The sequence below is a fragment of the Bombina bombina genome, chromosome 4 (genome assembly GCF_027579735.1).
Source record: "Bombina bombina isolate aBomBom1 chromosome 4, aBomBom1.pri, whole genome shotgun sequence".
Lineage (NCBI taxonomy): Eukaryota > Metazoa > Chordata > Amphibia > Anura > Bombinatoridae > Bombina > Bombina bombina.
Window position 1 is genome coordinate 722,723,075 of NC_069502.1, and position 19,992 is coordinate 722,743,066.

Consider the following 19,992-nt stretch of genomic DNA (forward strand, 5'->3'; position numbering starts at 1 on the left):
TAAGGGGGGGAGAGAGAGAGGGAGAGAGAGAGAGGGGGGAGAGAGGGGAGATAGAGCAAAAGAGAGGGGAGAGAAAGCAATAGAGAGAGGGAGAGAGAGAGCAAAAGAGAGGGATGGAGAGAGAGAGCAAAAGAGAGGGGATAGAGAGAGAGAGAGAGCAAAAGAGAGGGGGAGAGAGAGAGAGCAAAAGAGAGGGGGAGAGAGAGAGTGCAAAAGAGAGAGGTAGAGAGAACGCAAAAGAGAGTGGGGAGAGAGAGAGTGCAAAAGAGATGGGGAGAGAGAGAGTGCAAAAGAGATGGGGAGAGAGAGAGAGCAAAAGAGAGGGGGAGAGAGAGAGAGCGCAAAAGAGAGGGGGAGAGAGAGAATGCAAATGAGAGGGTGGAGAGAGAGAGTGCAAAAGAGAGGGGGGAGAGAGAGAGCTCAAAAGAGAGGGGGAGAGAGCAAAAGAGAGGGGGAAGGAGAGAGTGCAAGGGGTAGGACCGCTGTACTGCAAAAAAGGGCCTGTGTGAACGCGCTTTAGGACTAGTTTATAATAAACACAGATTGTGGGTGGCGCCAAAGGCAGTCTTATCAATGTTATCAAATACTCCAAATTCAGCTGCATATTACAAAATTTATTACACACACAATAAATATTAAATATTATCACAATTAAAAATTCTAAAGACACCAGTGTCTCAAACCTAAATGTTCTCATCAATAAAATGAACTAAAATGCTAGTATGTTAAAAAAAAAAATCACATCTATATGAACAAAAATGGTAGCTAGCTATGCAATGGAATTTCTTATTTAAAGTGATCTAATTATTTTAATGGAAAAGTTTCTATTCTAATTGATCGTATATATTATTTTTTCCACAAATTAATTAATCTTTCAGTTGCTATTTTTCAACTTAATAGTTAAAACAGATCTTTCAGAGTTAATAATTTAAAACATTCATAGTCAGAAGTTAATGCAACAATCAAATATGTACAATTGCGAACATTTACAATTGGGAACGTTTACAATTGGGAACGGATACTAGTTAGCAAATTTCTATAAGATAGTAACAAATCTAACGTATAGTATGTCAATTATCCTTGAACATTGATAATATGATGTCATAACAGTGTTGTTGTTTGCAATGCTATGTCCATTTAGTGAATAGTTAGAAAGGTATGTTTAAGTGGACAAATAATTTGTTATTCAGATGATTTAAATAAGAAGTGTAGTAGATATTAGGTAGGAGTTTGGAATATCTACTACACTTCTTTTTTTAAAATAGTGCTTGCACTGAGAACTCACAGCTGATTGGGTAAGAAGAAAAACTTACCCCAACGTAATCTCCGGTGTCTGAACACAACTTGGTAAGCGGAGAACGCCAGAAGCCGAGAGTAACGGAGACACTGAGCATAACCCTGGATAGAAAAAGTCACAGCTGACAAGGTAAGCTGTTGCCACGCTAAACTAACAGAATATAATTCCTGACTCCTTGAGAAAAAAGGTGAGCACTAGACTTACACCTAGTGTGTATAAGAACACACGGATAAACATCCTCACATGTCCATCTAATATAATTGAGACACGGATAACTTAACATCAAAGTAAGCTAAATAACCGGACTAATGTACATCATAATACAAACTGTGATTTGACAGACTTCAATTTCTCTCTGAATAACAAATGATTGGTCCACCTGGACATACCTTTTTTACTATTCACTAAATGGACATAGCATTGCAAACAACAACACTGTTACGACATCATATTATATTGTTCGTATTGGTTCAAGGATAATGGATATACTATATATTAGATTTGTTACTATCTTACAGAAATTTGCTAACTAGTATCCGTTCCCAATTGTACACATTCCTAATTGTACATATTTGATTGTTGTATTAACTTCTGTCTATGAATATTTTAAATTATTAACACTGAAAGATCTGTTTTAACTATTGTTGAATATTAGCAAATGATAGATTAATTAATTTGTTGAAAAATTAATATATACGATCAATTCGAATAGAAACTATTCCATTAAAATAATTAGATCACTTTAAATGAGAGATTCCATTGCATAGCTAGCTACCATTTTTGTTCATATAGATGTGATTTTTTTTTTTTTAACATACTAGCATTTTAGTTAGTTTTATTGAGAACATTTAGGTTTGAGACACCGGGGTCTTTAGAATTTTTACTTGTGTTAATATTTAATATTTATTGTGTGTGTAACTAAAACATTTTGTAATACGCAGCTGAATTTGGAGTATTTCATAACATTGATAACAGACTGTCTATGGCACCACCCACAATCTGTGTTTATTATACAGGGAGTGCAGAATTATTAGGCAAATGAGTATTTTGACCACATCATCCTCTTTATGCATGTTGTCTTACTCCAAGCTGTATAGGCTCGAAAGCCTACTACCAATTAAGCATATTAGGTGATGTGCATCTCTGTAATTAGAAAAGATGCGGTCTAATGACATCAACACCCTATATAAGGTGTGCATAATTATTAGGCAACTTCCTTTCCTTTGGAAAAATGGGTCAAAAGAAGGACTTGACAGGCTCAGAAAAGTCCAAAATAGTGAGATATCTTGCAGAGGGATGCAGCACTCTTAAAATTGCAAAGCTTCTGAAGCGTGATCATCGAACAATCAAGCGTTTCATTCAAAATAGTCAACAGGGTCGCAAGAAGCGTGTGGAAAAACCAAGGCGCAAAATAACTGCCCATGAACTGAGAAAAGTCAAGCGTGCAGCTGCCAAGATGCCACTTGCCACCAGTTTGGACATATTTCAGAGCTGCAACATCACTGGAGTGCCCAAAAGCACAAGGTGTGCAATACTCAGAGACATGGCCAAGGTAAGAAAGGCTGAAAGACGAACAACACTGAACAAGACACACAAGCTGAAACGTCAAGACTGGGCCAAGAAATATCTCAAGACTGATTTTTCTAAGGTTTTATGGACTGATGAAATGAGAGTGAGTCTTGATGGGCCAGATGGATGGGCCCGTGGCTGGATTGGTAAAGGGCAGAGAGCTCCAATCCGACTCAGACGCCAGCAAGGTGGAGGTGGAGTACTGGTTTGGGCTGGTATCATCAAAGATGAGCTTGTGGGGCCTTTTCGGGTTGAGGATGGAGTCAAGCTCAACTCCCAGTCCTACTGCCAGTTTCTGGAAGACACCTTCTTCAAGCAGTGGTACAGGAAGAAGTCTGCATCCTTCAAGAAAAACATGATTTTCATGCAGGACAATGCTCCATCACACGCGTCCAAGTACTCCACAGCGTGGCTGGCAAGAAAGGGTATAAAAGAAGAAAATCTAATGACATGGCCTCCTTGTTCACCTGATCTGAACCCCATTGAGAACCTGTGGTCCAAATGTGAGATTTACAAGGAGGGAAAACAGTACACCTCTCTGAACAGTGTCTGGGAGGCTGTGGTTGCTGCTGCACGCAATGTTGATGGTGAACAGATCAAAACACTGACAGAATCCATGGATGGCAGGCTTTTGAGTGTCCTTGCAAAGAAAGGTGGCTATATTGGTCACTGATTTGTTTTTGTTTTGTTTTTGAATGTCAGAAATGTATATTTGTGAATGTTGAGATGTTATATTGGTTTCACTGGTAAAAATAAATCATTGAAATGGGTATATATTTGTTTTTTGTTAAGTTGCCTAATAATTATGCACAGTAATAGTCACCTGCACACACAGATATATCCCCCTAAAATAGCTATAACTAAAAACAAACTACACTACTACTACTTCCAAAACTATTCAGCTTTGATATTAATGAGTTTTTTGGGTTCATTGAGAACATGGTTGTTGTTCAATAATAAATTTAATCCTCAAAAATACAACTTGCCTAATAATTCTGCACTCCCTGTATGTACCTATATTGCTGCACCTTGGGAGAAGTGCAACCAGTGGGTTAGGCTGTTGTTGTTATAGGAAGACAAGTTCTTAAGACTTCCCCCTTTTCTATATATTGGTAGTTTATTTTTAGCTTAGAGGTTGTTTTTATTTTGGGGTGGATTATTTGTTTTTATAGGGGTATTAGATTAGTTTTAATTTTTATTATTTTGGATAATTTTGTTTATTATTTTTTTAATCTTAGTGTTTTTTTATTTTTCGAAATTTTAGTGTTTTTTTTTTTAATTTTAGGTTTTTATTTTTTTTTCCGTAATTTTAGTGTTTTTTTTTGTAATGTTAACTTTTTTTTATTTTTTTCTTAGTGTTAGGATTTTTTAATATTGTAATTTATTTTTATTTTTATTTAATTTTTTTAAAATAGTAATGTTAGGTTAATTTATAGTTTAATCTCAGTTAAAATGAAAGTTTAATTTAAAGTTAGGGGGGTGTTAGGTTTAGGGGTTAATAGTTTCATTAAGTATGTTCCAATGTGGGGGTCGGTGGTTTAGTGGTTAATAGTTTGTTTAGTATTAGCAATGTGAGGGGGTGGCGGTTTAGGGGTTACTAGGTTTATTATAGTAGTATCAATGTTGGGGGCCGGCGGTTTAGGCGTTAATAGGTTTATTATAGTAGTAGCCATGTGGGTGGGCAGAGGTTTAGAGGTTAATAGGTTTATTATAGTATTTACGATGCGGGGATGGCGGTTTAGGGGTTAATACTTTAGTGTTGGCGATGTGGGTTGGAGGCGGATTAGGGGTTAATAGGTTTTATATAGTATTTGTGATGCTGGGGATGGCGGTTTAGGGGTTAATAGTGTAGTTTATGGGTGTTAGAGTACTTTGTAACATTCTTGTTATGAGTTTTGTGAAATATTTTTGTTTTGCAAAATTCATAACTACTGGTCTCAGATCGCGGAACGGATAGTGGTGGTATAAGCTATAATATAAGCATTATAGCCGGACCACACAACCTGTAATATGGGGGAAGTCAAAATTCCACATTTAAAAGTCATTGCCGTGACTTGTAATACGGGAGACCTGCATATTCCGTGCGCAATGGCCAATTTTACAGCGGTATAGCCACACTGCAACACTTGTAATCGTGTGACTATTTTTATTCTAGCAAGAGCGCTGATTGTAAAACAGTTCAAACCGTTAGCTTACAAAAAATAGAAAGGGCTCAAATGTATGTATGTATGTATATGTGTATATATATATATATATATATATATATATATATATATATAAATATGTGAAGTCTAACCTAGTAGCAACTTGGCAACAGAGGTCTGTGGTTGTTGTAGTCTCAGAAATTAAGCTGAATGCACTGTATGTATGAAGGTACAAAACAGGCTACTGAAAATAATGTAGTTACTTAATTAAATTAGTCTGCTGTATGCTCTTTTAGGGTGAATAAAAAAAGTTGATTTACCTAGAAAGATTTGATTTATTTTTCCTTTTTGATATGCTTTTAAATACTGTGAATTATGGAGTGCCTGTGTGGTTGTGAACGTGTGTTTGTGTTAGTGCACGTATTAAACAGAACTTACCTGTAGTTGTCCGACCTGAAAGAAAGCAAATAGAAAAAATTACAACATAGTTAGGGTAAAACATTTAAATGTTGTCTTGCGTGCATAAAAGACATTTTGTCTGTATGTATGGTATGCGTGGCATGTTAATAAAGTATTGACATTTTAATTTTTGTTTATGTCAAAAACAGTTCAGAAACGTTACTACCAATAAAACTTGACAAGGATTAAATATTACAGATCACAAAAAGAAGAAATATAAATTGCAAATGCTTCCTGGATGTAAATCTATACAGAGAGGCCTATTTATGTAAATGTGAGCGGACATTATACGATGTAGCGTATTATGTCAGCTGCACATTGCTAAATGCAGACAGCATTCACAAGAACTGCTGGTGCAATGCTGCCACCTGCAGATTCGCTCTATCAATTTATCAAAGTGTGAGCGGACATGATACAATGTAGCGTATCATGTCCACCGTACATCGATAAATGTCGTCAGCATACGCAATAAGTATGTAAGCTTTATTTTTTTTGTTGAACAATCCCTGACCACAACAGGGGAATGGCCCAAAAACTAAATCTAGGCCTCTGTCTGTCAGTTTTTTTATCATTTAATGCTCAATCAGGTGGCTTCTTGGTTGCAACTAGCCAGAATGCTGCCAGAATAAGATTAAGGCAATAAAATAGATAAAAAAAAGACAGAATCAAAAGGTAAGGGAAGAAGAGAGATATAAAAATAAATTTAAAAAATATCTTCTTTTTTTGTGGTGCTGATCACTTATAGCAGTAGCACTTTTATTTTTATTACATTTTTTAAATTTGCCAAACTGTATGTGATACTGAACAACCTATCGGTCTGTGCCCTAGTAGTATTACTGTCCAGTGTCCACTGTCCAACTGGACTGCTAACATTGTAGCCAGCATCAGAAACACTTTTTTAGCAAGATGTTATTTTCCTTTTTACACATAGCTTAAATATAATTGTTTCTCTTACTTTATACACACGCTAATTGTGAGTGACTGTTTGTCTCCTTGTGACTGTCCTCTGTCCAATTGCCAACAATGCAGCTAGCAATACCCCAGCAGGTCTTATTTTTGTTTACCAACCTGCCAATCTCTATGTTTAAAAAGTTGTAGCTGTAATATTCCTTCTGCTACATTCAGTTATGCACAACCTAATTTGGATAATTGGCCATGACTGCTCTTAATGTGTCTCCTACTAGTGGTAGAGTCCACTGTCCAAGTGGCAATAAGCAGCCAACAATCCCCAGAAGATCATTATGGTAAAAAATCAGTCAATTCCTGTATTCAATAAATTGTAGCGATAATATTTCTTCTAGTGATAAAGTTTGTTGGCCTGTCTAAAATGCAATCATATAATATTATGCAGACAAAGTCTGCTAGAGAAAAAAGCATGGTAAGCAGCCACAGCAATAAAACATCTACCCTTTTCTTATTTCCATCAGTCTCTGGCAGCAGTAGCAAAAAAAAAACACAAAAAAAAATCCATGCCCCAGCAGCCTTCAGTGTCAGATATACAGCCAATCCCCAGAGAAGAGGTCATCTGTGAGGCAACCAAAGATGAACGAAGGTGGTATTGTTTTAAAATAGCAGTATGGGGCAAATAATGACCCTGAATTGTCCAATTACAGGGCCTTGAAACACTCTTGTAGTGTTATATTTGATCACTACCTATCTGAGGAAACCTGGTAGGACGCAAGTAAACCATAAAGAGGTTGATCTAGGGGACCACCTGCCTTTGTGTGCTACTGACCACCTGCTTCTTTGTTGCCTTGAATATGCTTCCCAATAGAGATGTGCATATGAATATACATTTGTTATGAAAATCAGATTTTCGTTTTCGTTAAAGAAACAAAAATCTGAGTGAATGTCGCAAAGAAAGTTAACGAAAGAAAAAAAAATACTGATGAAAATCATCAATATTCATTTGTTTCTTTTAATATTTTTAAAGGGGTTAATACTTACCTTAACCCGCTCCTCTTCTTGCAAGAGCCCCTGCCGATTTAGCGCATTCAACTCCAAGGACCTGCACTAAAGTTAGTGCAGGTCCTAGGAACCGAGAGGGTTAAGCCTGCTGTTAGTGGGGCTGGGGCTCTGCGATGAAGAGGAATGGGTTAGCGTGCACTCCAGAGCATGTTAAGGTAAGTATTGTAGCTACAGGTGAACTTTTCACCTGTATCTTTGAAACGTTTACATTAATTTTAACGAAAACAAACATAAATGTTTAACTAAAATTCAGTATTTGTTTCATTTTCAACAAAACAAATATATAATAATATGCAATAAAGATAAAACACAGAGGTGGACTGCACTCTCAAACCAGATGAGATACGCATTCCATGCCTCTGGCAAAATGCACAGCACTAGGTGCTCACCTGGCACTCTCAGGCCTAGATTTAGAGTTGGGTGGTAGCCGTGAAAACCAGCGTTAGAGGCTCCTAACGCTGGTTTTAGGCTACCTCCGGTATTTGGAGTCATTAAAAAAAGGGTCTAACGCTCACTTTTCAGCCGCGACTTTTCCATACCGCAGATCCCCTTACGTAAATTGCGTATCCTATCTTTTCAATGGGATCTTTCTAACTCCGGTATTTAGAGTCGTGGCTGAAGTGAGCGTTAGAAATCTAACGACAAAACTCCAGCCGCAGGAAAAAAGTCAGTAGTTAAGAGCTTTCTGGGCTAACGCCGGTTCATAAAGCTCTTAACTACTGTACTCTAAAGTACACTAACACCCATAAACTACCTATGTACCCCTAAACCGAGGTCCCCCCCACATCGCCACCACTCGATTAAATTTTTTTAACCCCTAATCTGCCGACCGCCACCTACGTTATACTTATGTACCCCTAATCTGCTGCCCCTAACACCGCAGACCCCTTTATTATATTTATTAACCCCTAATCTGCCCCCCTCAACGTCGCCTCCACCTGCCTACACTTATTAACCCCTAATCTGCCGAGCGGACCGCACCGCTATTATTCTAAAGTTATTAACCCCTAATCCGCCTCACTAACCCTATAATAAATAGTATTAACCCCTAATCTGCCCTCCCTAACATCGCCGACACCTAACTTCAATTATTAACCCCTAATCTGCCAACTGGAGCTCACCGCTATTCTAATAAATGTATTAACCCCTAAAGCTAAGTCTAACCCTAACACTAACACCCCCCTAAATTAAATATAATTTTAATCTAACGAAATTAATTAACTCTTATTAAATAAATTATTCCTATTTAAAGCTAAATACTTACCTGTAAAATAAATCCTAATATAGCTACAATATAAATTATAATTATACTATAGCTATTTTAGGATTAATATTTATTTTACAGGTAACTTTGTATTTATTTTAACCAGGTACAATAGCTATTAAATAGTTAAGAACTATTTAATAGCTAAAATAGTTAAAATAATTACAAAATTACCTGTAAAATAAATCCTAACCTAAGTTACAATTAAACCTAACACTACACTATCAATAAATTAATTAAATAAAATACCTATAATTATCTACAATTAAACCTAACACTACACTATCAATAAATAAATTAAATACAATACCTACAAATAACTACAATGAAATAAACTATCTAAAGTACAAAAAATAAAAAAGAACTAAGTTACAAAAATTAAAAAAATATTTACAAACATAAGAAAAATATTACAACAATTTTAAACTAATTACACCTACTCTAAGCCCCCTAATAAAATAACAAAGCCCCCCAAAATAAAAAAAAATTTCTATCAGCCAATCAGCCAATCGAAATTAAGGTAGGAATATTCTGATTGGCTGATGGAATCAGCCAATCAGAATCAAGTTCAATCCGATTGGCTGATTGGATCAGCCAATCGGATTGAACTTGATTCTGATTGGCTGATGGAATCAGCCAATCAGAATATTCCTACCTTAATTCCGATTGACTGATAGAATCCTATCAGCCAATCGGAATTCGAGGGACGCCATCTTGGATGACATCATTTAAAGGAACCGTCATTCGTCGTTCAGTCGTCGGCCAGGATGGATGTTCCGCGTCGGAGGTCTTCAGGATCCTGCCGCTCCGCTCCGGATGGATGACCATAGAAGATCCCGCTTGGATGAAGACTTCAATCGGATGGAAGACCTCTTCTGCTCCGCTTGGATAAAGACTTCAGCCGGATCATGGACCTCTTCAGCCCCCCACTTGGGCTTGGATCAGGACATCGGAGGAGCTCTTCTGGATCGATCGGTGAACCTGGTATGGTGAAGATAAGGTAGGAAGATCTTCAGGGGCTTAGTGTTAGGTTTATTTAAGGGGGGTTTGGGTTAGATTAGGGGTATGTGGGTGGTGGGTTGTAATGTTGGGGGGGGGGTATTGTATGTTTTTTTTTACAGGCAAAAGAGCTGAACTTCTTGGGGCATGCCCCGCAAAGGGCCCTGTTCAGGGCTGGTAAGGTAAAAGAGCTTTGAACTTTAGTAATTTAGAATAGGGTAGGGCATTTTTTTATTTTGGGGGGCTTTGTTATTTTATTAGGGGGCTTAGAGTAGGTGTAATTAGTTTAAAATTGTTGTAATATTTTTCTTATGTTTGTAAATATTTTTTTAATTTTTGTAACTTAGTTCTTTTTTATTTTTTGTACTTTAGATAGTTTATTTCATTGTAGTTATTTGTAGGTATTGTATTTAATTTATTTATTGATAGTGTAGTGTTAGGTTTAATTGTAGATAATTATAGGTATTTTATTTAATTAATTTATTGATAGTGTAGTGTTAGGTTTAATTGTAACTTAGGTTAGGATTTATTTTACAGGTAATTTTGTAATTATTTTAACTATTTTAGCTATTAAATAGTTCTTAACTATTTAATAGCTATTGTACCTGGTTAAAATAAATACAAAGTTACCTGTAAAATAAATATTAATCCTAAAATAGCTATAATATAATTATAATTTATATTGTAGCTATATTAGGATTTATTTTACAGGTAAGTATTTAGCTTTAAATAGGAATAATTTATTTAATAAGAGTTAATTAATTTCGTTAGATTAAAATTATATTTAATTTAGGGGGGTGTTAGTGTTAGGGTTAGACTTAGCTTTAGTGGTTAATACATTTATTAGAATAGCGGTGAGCTCCAGTCGGCAGATTAGGGGTTAATAATTGAAGTTAGGTGTCGGCGATGTTAGGGAGGGCAGATTAGGGGTTAATACTATTTATTATAGGGTTAGTGAGGCGGATTAGGGGTTAATAACTTTATTATAGTAGCACTCAGGTCCGGTCGGCAGATTAGGGGTTAATAAGTGTAGGCAGGTGGAGGCGACGTTGTGGGGGGCAGATTAGGGGTTAATAAATATAATATAGGGGTCGGCGATGTTAGGGCAGCAGATTAGGGGTACATAGGGATAATATAAGTAGCGGCGGTTTACGGAGCGGCAGATTAGGGGTTAATAATAATATGCAGGGGTCAGCGATAGCGGGGGCGGCAGGTTAGGGGTTAATAAGTGTAAGGTTAGGGGTGTTTAGACTCGGGGTACATGTTAGGGTGTTAGGTGCAGACGTAGGAAGTGTTTCCGCATAGCAAACAATGGGGCTGCGTTAGGAGCTGAACGCGGCTTTTTTGCAGGTGTTAGGTTTTTTTTCAGCTCAAACAGCCCCATTGTTTTCTATGGGGGAATCGTGCACGAGCACGTTTTTGAGGCTGGCCGCGTCCGTAAGCAACTCTGGTATCGAGAGTTGAAGCTGCGTTAAATATGCTCTACGCTCCTTTTTTGGAGCCTAACGCAGCCTTTATGTGGACTCTCAATACCAGAGTTATTTTTATGGTGCGGCCAGAAAAAAGCCGGCGTTAGCTTTTCGGGTCGTTACCGACAAAACTCTAAATCTAGCCGTCAGAAAGCTGGACTCAAATCCAAGAACTTATGGCGTGACTTACACAGTTAACACAAGACAAGCCTAAGGTCTAATAAAGTAAGATCACATATAAATATCAAACTTTATAGGGTTTATGTGATTCCCCGATGATACAGGTGTTTCGGGTTTCAGCAGTTGCGCTGAAGCCTGCGCCATATATGTAATCTCGCCCTTGATATTTAAAAAACAGGACAAATGAAACATATAGCAAATCTCAAAATAAGGCTGTTTAAAAAATGCAACCTTCTTTTATCAACTGCTGGCCCTGTCTGCCCAATGGGAGGAAGATTGCTACTGCTTTATTTATTTTTTTCACTACACTTGCTAATGCAAGACAGACAACTGCTGCCTTCTTTGCATTGCATAATACTCTGAACAGCTAATACTATTGCAGCAAGTGATGTCTGGCTACTAGGTAGGTAGCTCTGCAAATGATCTACAGTAGGCAGGGAGTGATGAAAATAGCTGTGTGGGGAATGGACAATACAGTAGCATTCCACAGCTCATAAAAGGAAATCAAAACAAAGCAAAGTTCACTCTCAACTGTAAAAACTAGCTGCAATTTTTTTAATTGATGTGTTTTATGGTGTACTCAGCAAGTCTTGGCAATAAGCCATAAAGGCAGAGCCAGGTATATAATTGGATCAGGTGGGACCATAGGACCCAGTTGGCATATAACAGGGGTGGAACATATGATGATCCTATTTTGATAGAAGTGTTATTTAAAGGGACGGTCAAGTCCAAAAAAAACTTTCATGATTTAAATAGGGCATGTAATTTTAAACAACTTCCCAATTTACTTGTATCTTGGTATTCTTAGTTGAAAGCTAATTCTAGGAGGTTCATATGCTAATTTGTTAGACCTTGAAGACTGCCTCTAATTTGAATGCATTTTCACCACTAGAGGGCAGTAGTTCATGTGTTTTATATAGATAACATTAAGCTCATGCAGGTGAAGTTACCCTGGAGTGAGCACTGATTGGCTAAAATGCAAGTCTGTCAAAAGAACTGAAATAAGGGGGCAGTTTTCACATGATAATCACAGAGATAAAAAAGTGTTTTTCTATAACAGTGTTGGTTATGCAAAACTGGGGAATGGGTAATAAATGGATTATCTTTCTTTTTAAACAACAAAAATTCTGGTGTTGACTGTCCCTTTAAGAAAATGTTGTCTAATACGGGGTCTATCAGCTGGATATCAGCAATCTTCATGTGAAATTTCAATTTGCTAAATGCTGATGCAAAATGCAAAAATCAAAGTACCACACACTCAATAATAAACACCTTTCAAAATAAATAATTTCAACATAAAATAAATCACCCTAGGTATTCAAAGCAATAAAATATCAATAATAATATAGTTTGACTAAAGGGTCATTAAACACTTTGAGATGTTAATATAAAATAAAAAGATAAATCGTATATATATATATATATATATATATATATATATATATAAATACTCAATATACTCTCATTTATATATATATATATATATATATATATATATATATATATATATATATATATATACTCTCATTTTTAATTTTGTCCCCTTTTCCTGTAATTCCATTCTGAAATTGTCTCTGATGAAGCGCATGTGCGCATGCGCGAAACGCGTCAGGTGATCTCTGAGTTATTCACCTTGACACCTGGCAACTGTTGCTGAATAAATACCTGTTTTCCAAGCCTCAAGTCTCCGGTTTTCCATTTCTCCTTTCAGAACCTGGTTTTCTAAATATATATATATATATACAAACAAGTTTGTAAAATCAAATGTTGTCCCCATTGCAATACTTGGTACTATAATAGTTTTACATTTTATTGTTTTTGCAAAACTAGAATCTTCAGTAATTACTCTTTAAGGTTGGAGATCTAGATATAAAAAGACTTTTAACAATTTGGCCAATTGCTATATCTAATTCTTATTTTTTTTTTTTAATATAACTGTATGCATCTGAGTAAGTGTGACTTATGTGTTATGTTTGATATTTACATGTGATCTTACTTTATTAGACCTTAGGCTTGTCTTGTGTTAACTGTGTAAGTCACGCCATAAGTTCTTGGATTTGGGATGTGGGTGAATGGCGGATTAGGGGTTAATACATTTTTAAAGTTTATTGCGATGTGGGTGAATGGCTGATTAGGGCTAATACATTTATTAGGTTTATTGAAATGTGGGTTAAAGATGGATTAGGGGTTAATAGTTTTATTAGTTATTGCAGTGGGGGTTGGAGGTTGACAGGTAGATAGATATTGCGCATGCGTTAGGTGTTTGTTAATATTTTCAGGGAGTTACAGGAGTTGCACCTGCCTATGTGTGGAGAAGTGAAAATTGAGTAAAATGTCTCCATTTTTGCCGTGTAAGTCCTTGCGGTGAATATGTGATACCGATTTGCGACGCAGTTCTATGTTAGCTTATGGGAGTAAAAATTGTGGGTGACGGGTCAAATATATACGCGCCACATTTATATGCAGCGCCGTATATGTGATAGCAAAACCGCATAAAAACCGGCGTCTACGGCTTTTGCGGGCGACGCAGCATATGTAATCTTGCCCCAAATGTTGCATTTCTAAGGGGATGGAGTTGCTGTTTCTATTGCTCTTGCCTGGACCAAAAGTTACCATTTCCCCCTGTTTCTTCTCCTGATAGCCCTGCTCTAGTCGATTATTTTTCCTCCACAGAATTACTTCAGCAACAAACTAATCTCTGCACTGATTTGGCAGCTTAAAAGGACATGAAACCCAACATACTTAAAGGGACAGCAAAGTAAATATTTAACTTTCATGTTTCAGATAGCACATACAATTTTAAACAACTTTCTGATTTACTTCTGTTATCGCATTTTCTTTGTTCTCTTGCTATACTTTGTTGAAAATCAGGGAGGTAAGCTCTGGAGTGTGCACATATCTGCAACGCTACAAGGCAGCAGTTTTGCAAAAATGTTATCTATTTGCAAGACCACTAGGTGGCCAAACAATTTTCTGCCAGTACTCTAGACATGTGATGGTTACCTATCTAGATATCTTTTCAACAAAGAACACAATAAGCAAGAATCAAATCTGATAATAGAAGTAAAATGGAAACTGTTTAAAAAATTGTATGATCTGAATCATGAAAAAAAATGTGTTTCATGTCCCTTTAAATTTAAACTGCGCACACTTCTTTCTGACAAGTCAGTTAAGACAGCTAATGCAATTAGTTAAAGGGACAGTCAAGTCCAAAAAAAAACTTTCATGATTCAGATAGAGCATGTCATTTTAAACAACTTCCCAATTTACTTGTATCACCAATTTTGCTTTGTTCTCTTGGTTGAAAGCTAAACCTAGGAGGTTCATATGCTAATTTCTTAGACCTTGAAGACTGCCTATAATCTGAATGCATTTTGACCACTAGAGGGCATTAGTTCACATGTTTCATATAGATAGCATTGAGCTCATGCACGTAAAGTGACCTAGGAGTGAGCACTGATTGGCTAAACTGCATGTCTGTCAAAAGAACTGAAATAAGGGGGCAGTCAGCAGAGGCTTAGATACAAGATAATTATAGAGGTAAAACGTGTATTATTATAACTGTGTTGGATATGCAAAACTGGGGAATGGGTAATAAAAGGATTATCTTTCTTTTTAAACAACAAAAATACGATCGGGTTGATTGACATCTCCCTGCTGGCGGCCGATTGGCCGTGAGTCAGCAGGGGGCGGCGTTGCACCAGCAGCTCTTCTGAGCTGCTGGTTCAATGTTAAATGCGAAGAGCGTATTGCTCTCCGCATTCAGCGAGGTCTTGCTTACCTCATCCGCACTGTCAGATCAGGTCCGCAAGACCTTTGATAAAAAGGCCCCCATGTCAGTGCTACAGTAATATCAAAGCTCAGCACTAGTACTGCAGTGCATATCAGAGCTACAGTAATATCTCAGCTCAGCATTGGTACTAAAGTGCATGCCAGTGCTACAGTAATATCAAAACTCAGCACTAATACTGCAGTGCATATCAGAGCTACAGTAATATCACAGCTCAGCACGGATACTGCAGTACATGTCAGTGCTACAGTAACATCACAGCAATAGTACTGCAGAGCATATCAGTGCTACAGTAATATCACAGATCAGCACTGGTACTGCAGCGCATGTCAGTGCTACAGTAATATCACAGCTCAGCACTGTTACTAAAGTGCATGCCAGTCCTACAGTAATATCAAAACTCAGCACTAGTACTGCAGTGCATACCAGTGCTACAGTAATATCACAGATCAGCACTGGTACTGCAGTACATGTCAGTGCTACAGTAACAGCACAGCTCATACCTTGTACTGCAGTGCATGTCAGTGATACAGTAATATCACAACTCAGCACTGGTACTGCAGCACATGTCAGTGCTACAATAATATCACAATTCAGACCTGGCAGTGCATGTACGTGCTACAGTAACATCACAGCTCAGACCTGGTACTAGAGTGCATGTCAGTGCTAGAGTAATATCACAGCTCAACACTGGTACTGCAGTGCATGTCAGTGCTACAGTAATATCAGTAATATAACAACTCAGCACTGGTACTGCAGTACATGTCAGTGCTACAGTAACATCACAGCTCAGCAATAGTACTGCAGTGCATATCAGTGCTACAGTAATATCACAGATCAGCACCGGTACTGTAATGTATATCACTGCTACAGTACTATCACAGCTCAGCACTGGTACTGCAGTACATGTCAGTGCTACAGTAACATCACAGCTCAGCAATAGTACTGCAGTGCATATCAGTGCTACAGTAATATCACAGATCAGCACCGGTACTGTAATGTATATCACTGCTACAGTACTATCACAGCTCAGCACTGGTACTGCAGTACATGTCAGTGCTACAGTAACATCAGAGCGCAGACCTGGTACTGCAGTACATGTCAGTGATACAGTAATATCACAGCTCAGCATTAGTACTGCAGTGCATATCAGTACTACAGTAATATCACAGCTCAGCACTGGTACTGCAGCGTATGACAGTGTTACATTAATATCACAGCTCAGCACTAGTACTGCAGTGCATGCCAGTGCTACAGTAACATCACAGCTCATCACTAGTACTGCAGTGCATGCCAGTGCTACAGTAACATTACAGCTCAGCACTAGTACTGCAGTGCAAATCAGTGCAACAGTAACATCACAACTCAGCACCTGTGCTGCAGTTCATATCAATACATCATTAACATCACAGCTCAGCACTGGTACTGCTGTACATATCAGTGCTACAGTAATATCACACCCTAGACCTGGTACTGCAGTGCATGTCAGTGCTACAGTTATATAACAGCTTAGACCTGGTGTTGAAGTGCATACCAGTGCTACAGCAATATCATAGTTCAGCAGTAGTACTGCAGTGCATGTCAGTGCTACAGTAACATCACACCACAGCACTGGTACTGTAGTACATGTCAGTGCTAAAGTAATATACCACAATATTACAGTTCAACAATAGTACTGCAGTGCATATCAGTGCTACAGCAACGTCACAGTTCAGCACTGGTGCTGCAGTGCATATCAGTGCTACAGTAACATCACAGCCCAACTCTGGTACTGCAGTACATATCAGGGCTACAGTATTATCACAGCTCAGACCTGTTACTGGAGTGCATATCAGTGCTACAGTAATCGTACAGCTCAAAACTGGTACTGAAGTGCATGTCAGCACTACAGTAATATCAGTAATATCACAACTCAGAACTGGTACTGCAGTACATGTCAGTGTTACAGTAATGTCACAGTTCAGCACTGGTGCTGCAGTGCATGTTAGTGTTACAGTAATATCACATCCTAGACCTGGTACTGCATTGCATATCAGGGCTACAGTATTATCACAGCTCAGCCCTGGTACTGCAGTGCATATCAGTGCTACAGCAATATCACAGCTCAGCACTGGTACTGCAGTGCATGTCAGTGTTACAGTAATGTCACAGTTCAGCACAGGTGCTGCAGTGCATGTCAGTGTTACAGTAATATCACATCCTAGACCTGGTACTGTATTGCATATCAGGGCTACAGTATTATCACAGCTCAGCCCTGGTACTGCAGTGCATGTTAGTGTTACAGTAATATCACAGCTCAGCACTGGTACTGCAGTGCATGTCAGTGTTACAGTAATGTCACAGTTCAGCACTGGTACTGCAGTGCATATCAGTGCTACAGTAACATCACAGCCCAGCACTGGTACTGCAGTGCATATCAGGGCTACAGTATTATCACAGTTCAGACCAGGTAATGCTGTGCATATCAGTGCTACAGCAATATCACAACTCAGCACTGGTAATGCAGTACATGTCAGTGTTACAGTAATGTCACAGCTCAGCACTAGTACTGCAGTGCATATAAGTTCTACAGTAATATCACAGCTCAGACCTGGTACTGCCGTGCATGTCAGTGCTACAGTAAAACCACAGCTCAGCACTGGTACTGCAGTGCATATCAGTGCTACAGTAATATTACAGCTCAGACCTGGTACTGCAGTGAATGTCAGTGCTATAGTAATGAAACAAAAAATAAATATTTTGTCAGCACCTATAGTCTCTTCAAGAGTTACCTCAACACTATGTATGTATAACAAAGACCATTGAACCATAAAGTTCCAAAGACTTGTGAAACCTTTATATCCAAATCTTCACCACTCACCTCCGTATAGGATACCGTTGTCGGGTGCTTATTCTCTGCCTGGAAAGAAGTGAGACCGTCCCTCTGGAAGCAGAGCCGCTTCACACTGTATGTGTCAACCTTTACCACTTGTGCTATACAAGGAATTGACTCTCAGTTACTCGACAAGCTCACCTTGCCTCTAAGCCTCCTTCGCTCTCTCGGCGTCTGATGTCATCGGACCGCACCTCCGGTATCGCATGTCACTGCCGTAGTGAGAGGTGAGTGGACTAATGTGAGCAGGAATCTCAACCTTGACCTGCCGTGCAAACCCTTGTTTCAAAAACCTTTCAATAGCATAAAGAATGGGATGCACTGGTAGCCGGATAAGATGAAACAGGAAACTTTATTCAAAGAATTCTTAAAACACATTACATTACTGCAATGTCAAATTCATATCCCACAGATGTGTGAGTGGTGTGTGTTCCACTCCAAGGACTGCTTGCTGACGCGTTTCGGCTCGAAAGGCCATAATCGTAGCTTCAGTCACTTGTTCTAATGATCCTTATATATCCCTTAGAACAAGCTAATAGGCTAAAAATAAAATCCACCTCCTTTTACCTGCAGTGGAACTTTAAACACACCCACAATATGGTTACTAAAATTTCAAAGGTAAATAAACTGACTTACAATTACAGTTATACCTAAGAAAATGTAACCATAGCCTCACTAACAGAAGTTTTAACATTAAACACTGATGTTATAAAATACAGGACTGTTATTAAGTTCTAGTATATATACACTTTGGCACAATATGACTTTATAATCAACACAATTTTCCAAAAAATCCAGAAAAAATTGCATTACCTATTAATGTGAAAACATTTATATGTAGCGCTCATGTCTAGATTTTAGTTGATATGATTATACAAAAATTGTTAAAAAGTGTTACTTAAAACAGTACTATACAGGGAGTGCAGAATTATTAGGCAAGTTGTATTTTTGAGGTATAATTTTATTATTGAACAACAACCATGTTCTCAATGAACCCAAAAAACTCATTAATATCAAAACTGAATACCAGTGAAACCAATATAACATCTCAAAATTCAAAAATATACATTTCTGACATTCAAAAACAAAACAAAAACAAATCAGTGACCAATATAGCCACCTTTCTTTGCAAGGACACTCAAAAGCCTGCCATCCATGTATTCTGTCAGTGTTTTGATCTGTTCACCATCAACATTGCGTGCAGCAGCAACCACAGCATCCCAAACACTGTTCAGAGAGGTGTACTGTTTTCCCTCCTTGTAAATCTCACATTTGATGATGGACCATAGGTTCTCAATGGGGTTCAGATCAGGTGAACAAGGAGGCCATGTCATTAGATTTTCTTCTTTTATACCCTTTCTTGCCAGCCACGCTGTGGAGTACTTGGACGCGTGTGATGGAGCATTGTCCTGCATGAAAATCATGTTTTTCTTGAAGGATGCAGACTTCTTCCTGTACCACTGCTTGAAGAAGGTGTCTTCCAGAAACTGGCAGTAGGACTAGGAGTTGAGCTTGACTCCATCCTCAACCCGAAAAGGCCCCACAAGCTCATCTTTGATGATACCAGCCCAAACCAGTACTCCACCTCCACCTTGCTGGCGTCTGAGTCGGACTGGAGCTCTCTGCCCTTTACCAATCCAGCCACGGGCCCATCCATCTGGCCCATCAAGACTCACTCTCATTTCATCAGTCCATAAAACCTTAGAAAAATCAGTCTTGAGATATTTCTTGGCCCAGTCTTGACGTTTCAGCTTGTGTGTCTTGTTCAGTGGTGGTCGTCTTTCAGCCTTTCTTACCTTGGCCATGTCTCTGAGTATTGCACACCTTGTGCTTTTGGGCACTCCAGTGATGTTGCAGCTCTGAAATATAGCCAAACTGGTGGCAAGTGGCATCTTGGCAGCTGCACGCTTGACTTTTCTCAGTTCATGGGCAGTTATTTTGCGCCTTGGTTTTTCCACATGCTTCTTGCGACCCTGTTGAC

The 19,992-nt window shown here is 38.2% G+C and overlaps 1 protein-coding gene across 1 annotated transcript in view; it reads right to left on the reverse strand.

Moving 5' to 3' along the window:
• The window catches only part of LOC128656779 (deleted in malignant brain tumors 1 protein-like), a 269,497-nt gene that overhangs the window by 227,406 nt on the left and 22,099 nt on the right, over positions 1-19,992 (reverse strand). The window contains 1 exon segment of the mRNA XM_053710923.1: positions 5,449-5,463. Within this exon segment, the coding sequence (XP_053566898.1) occupies positions 5,449-5,463 (15 nt within the window).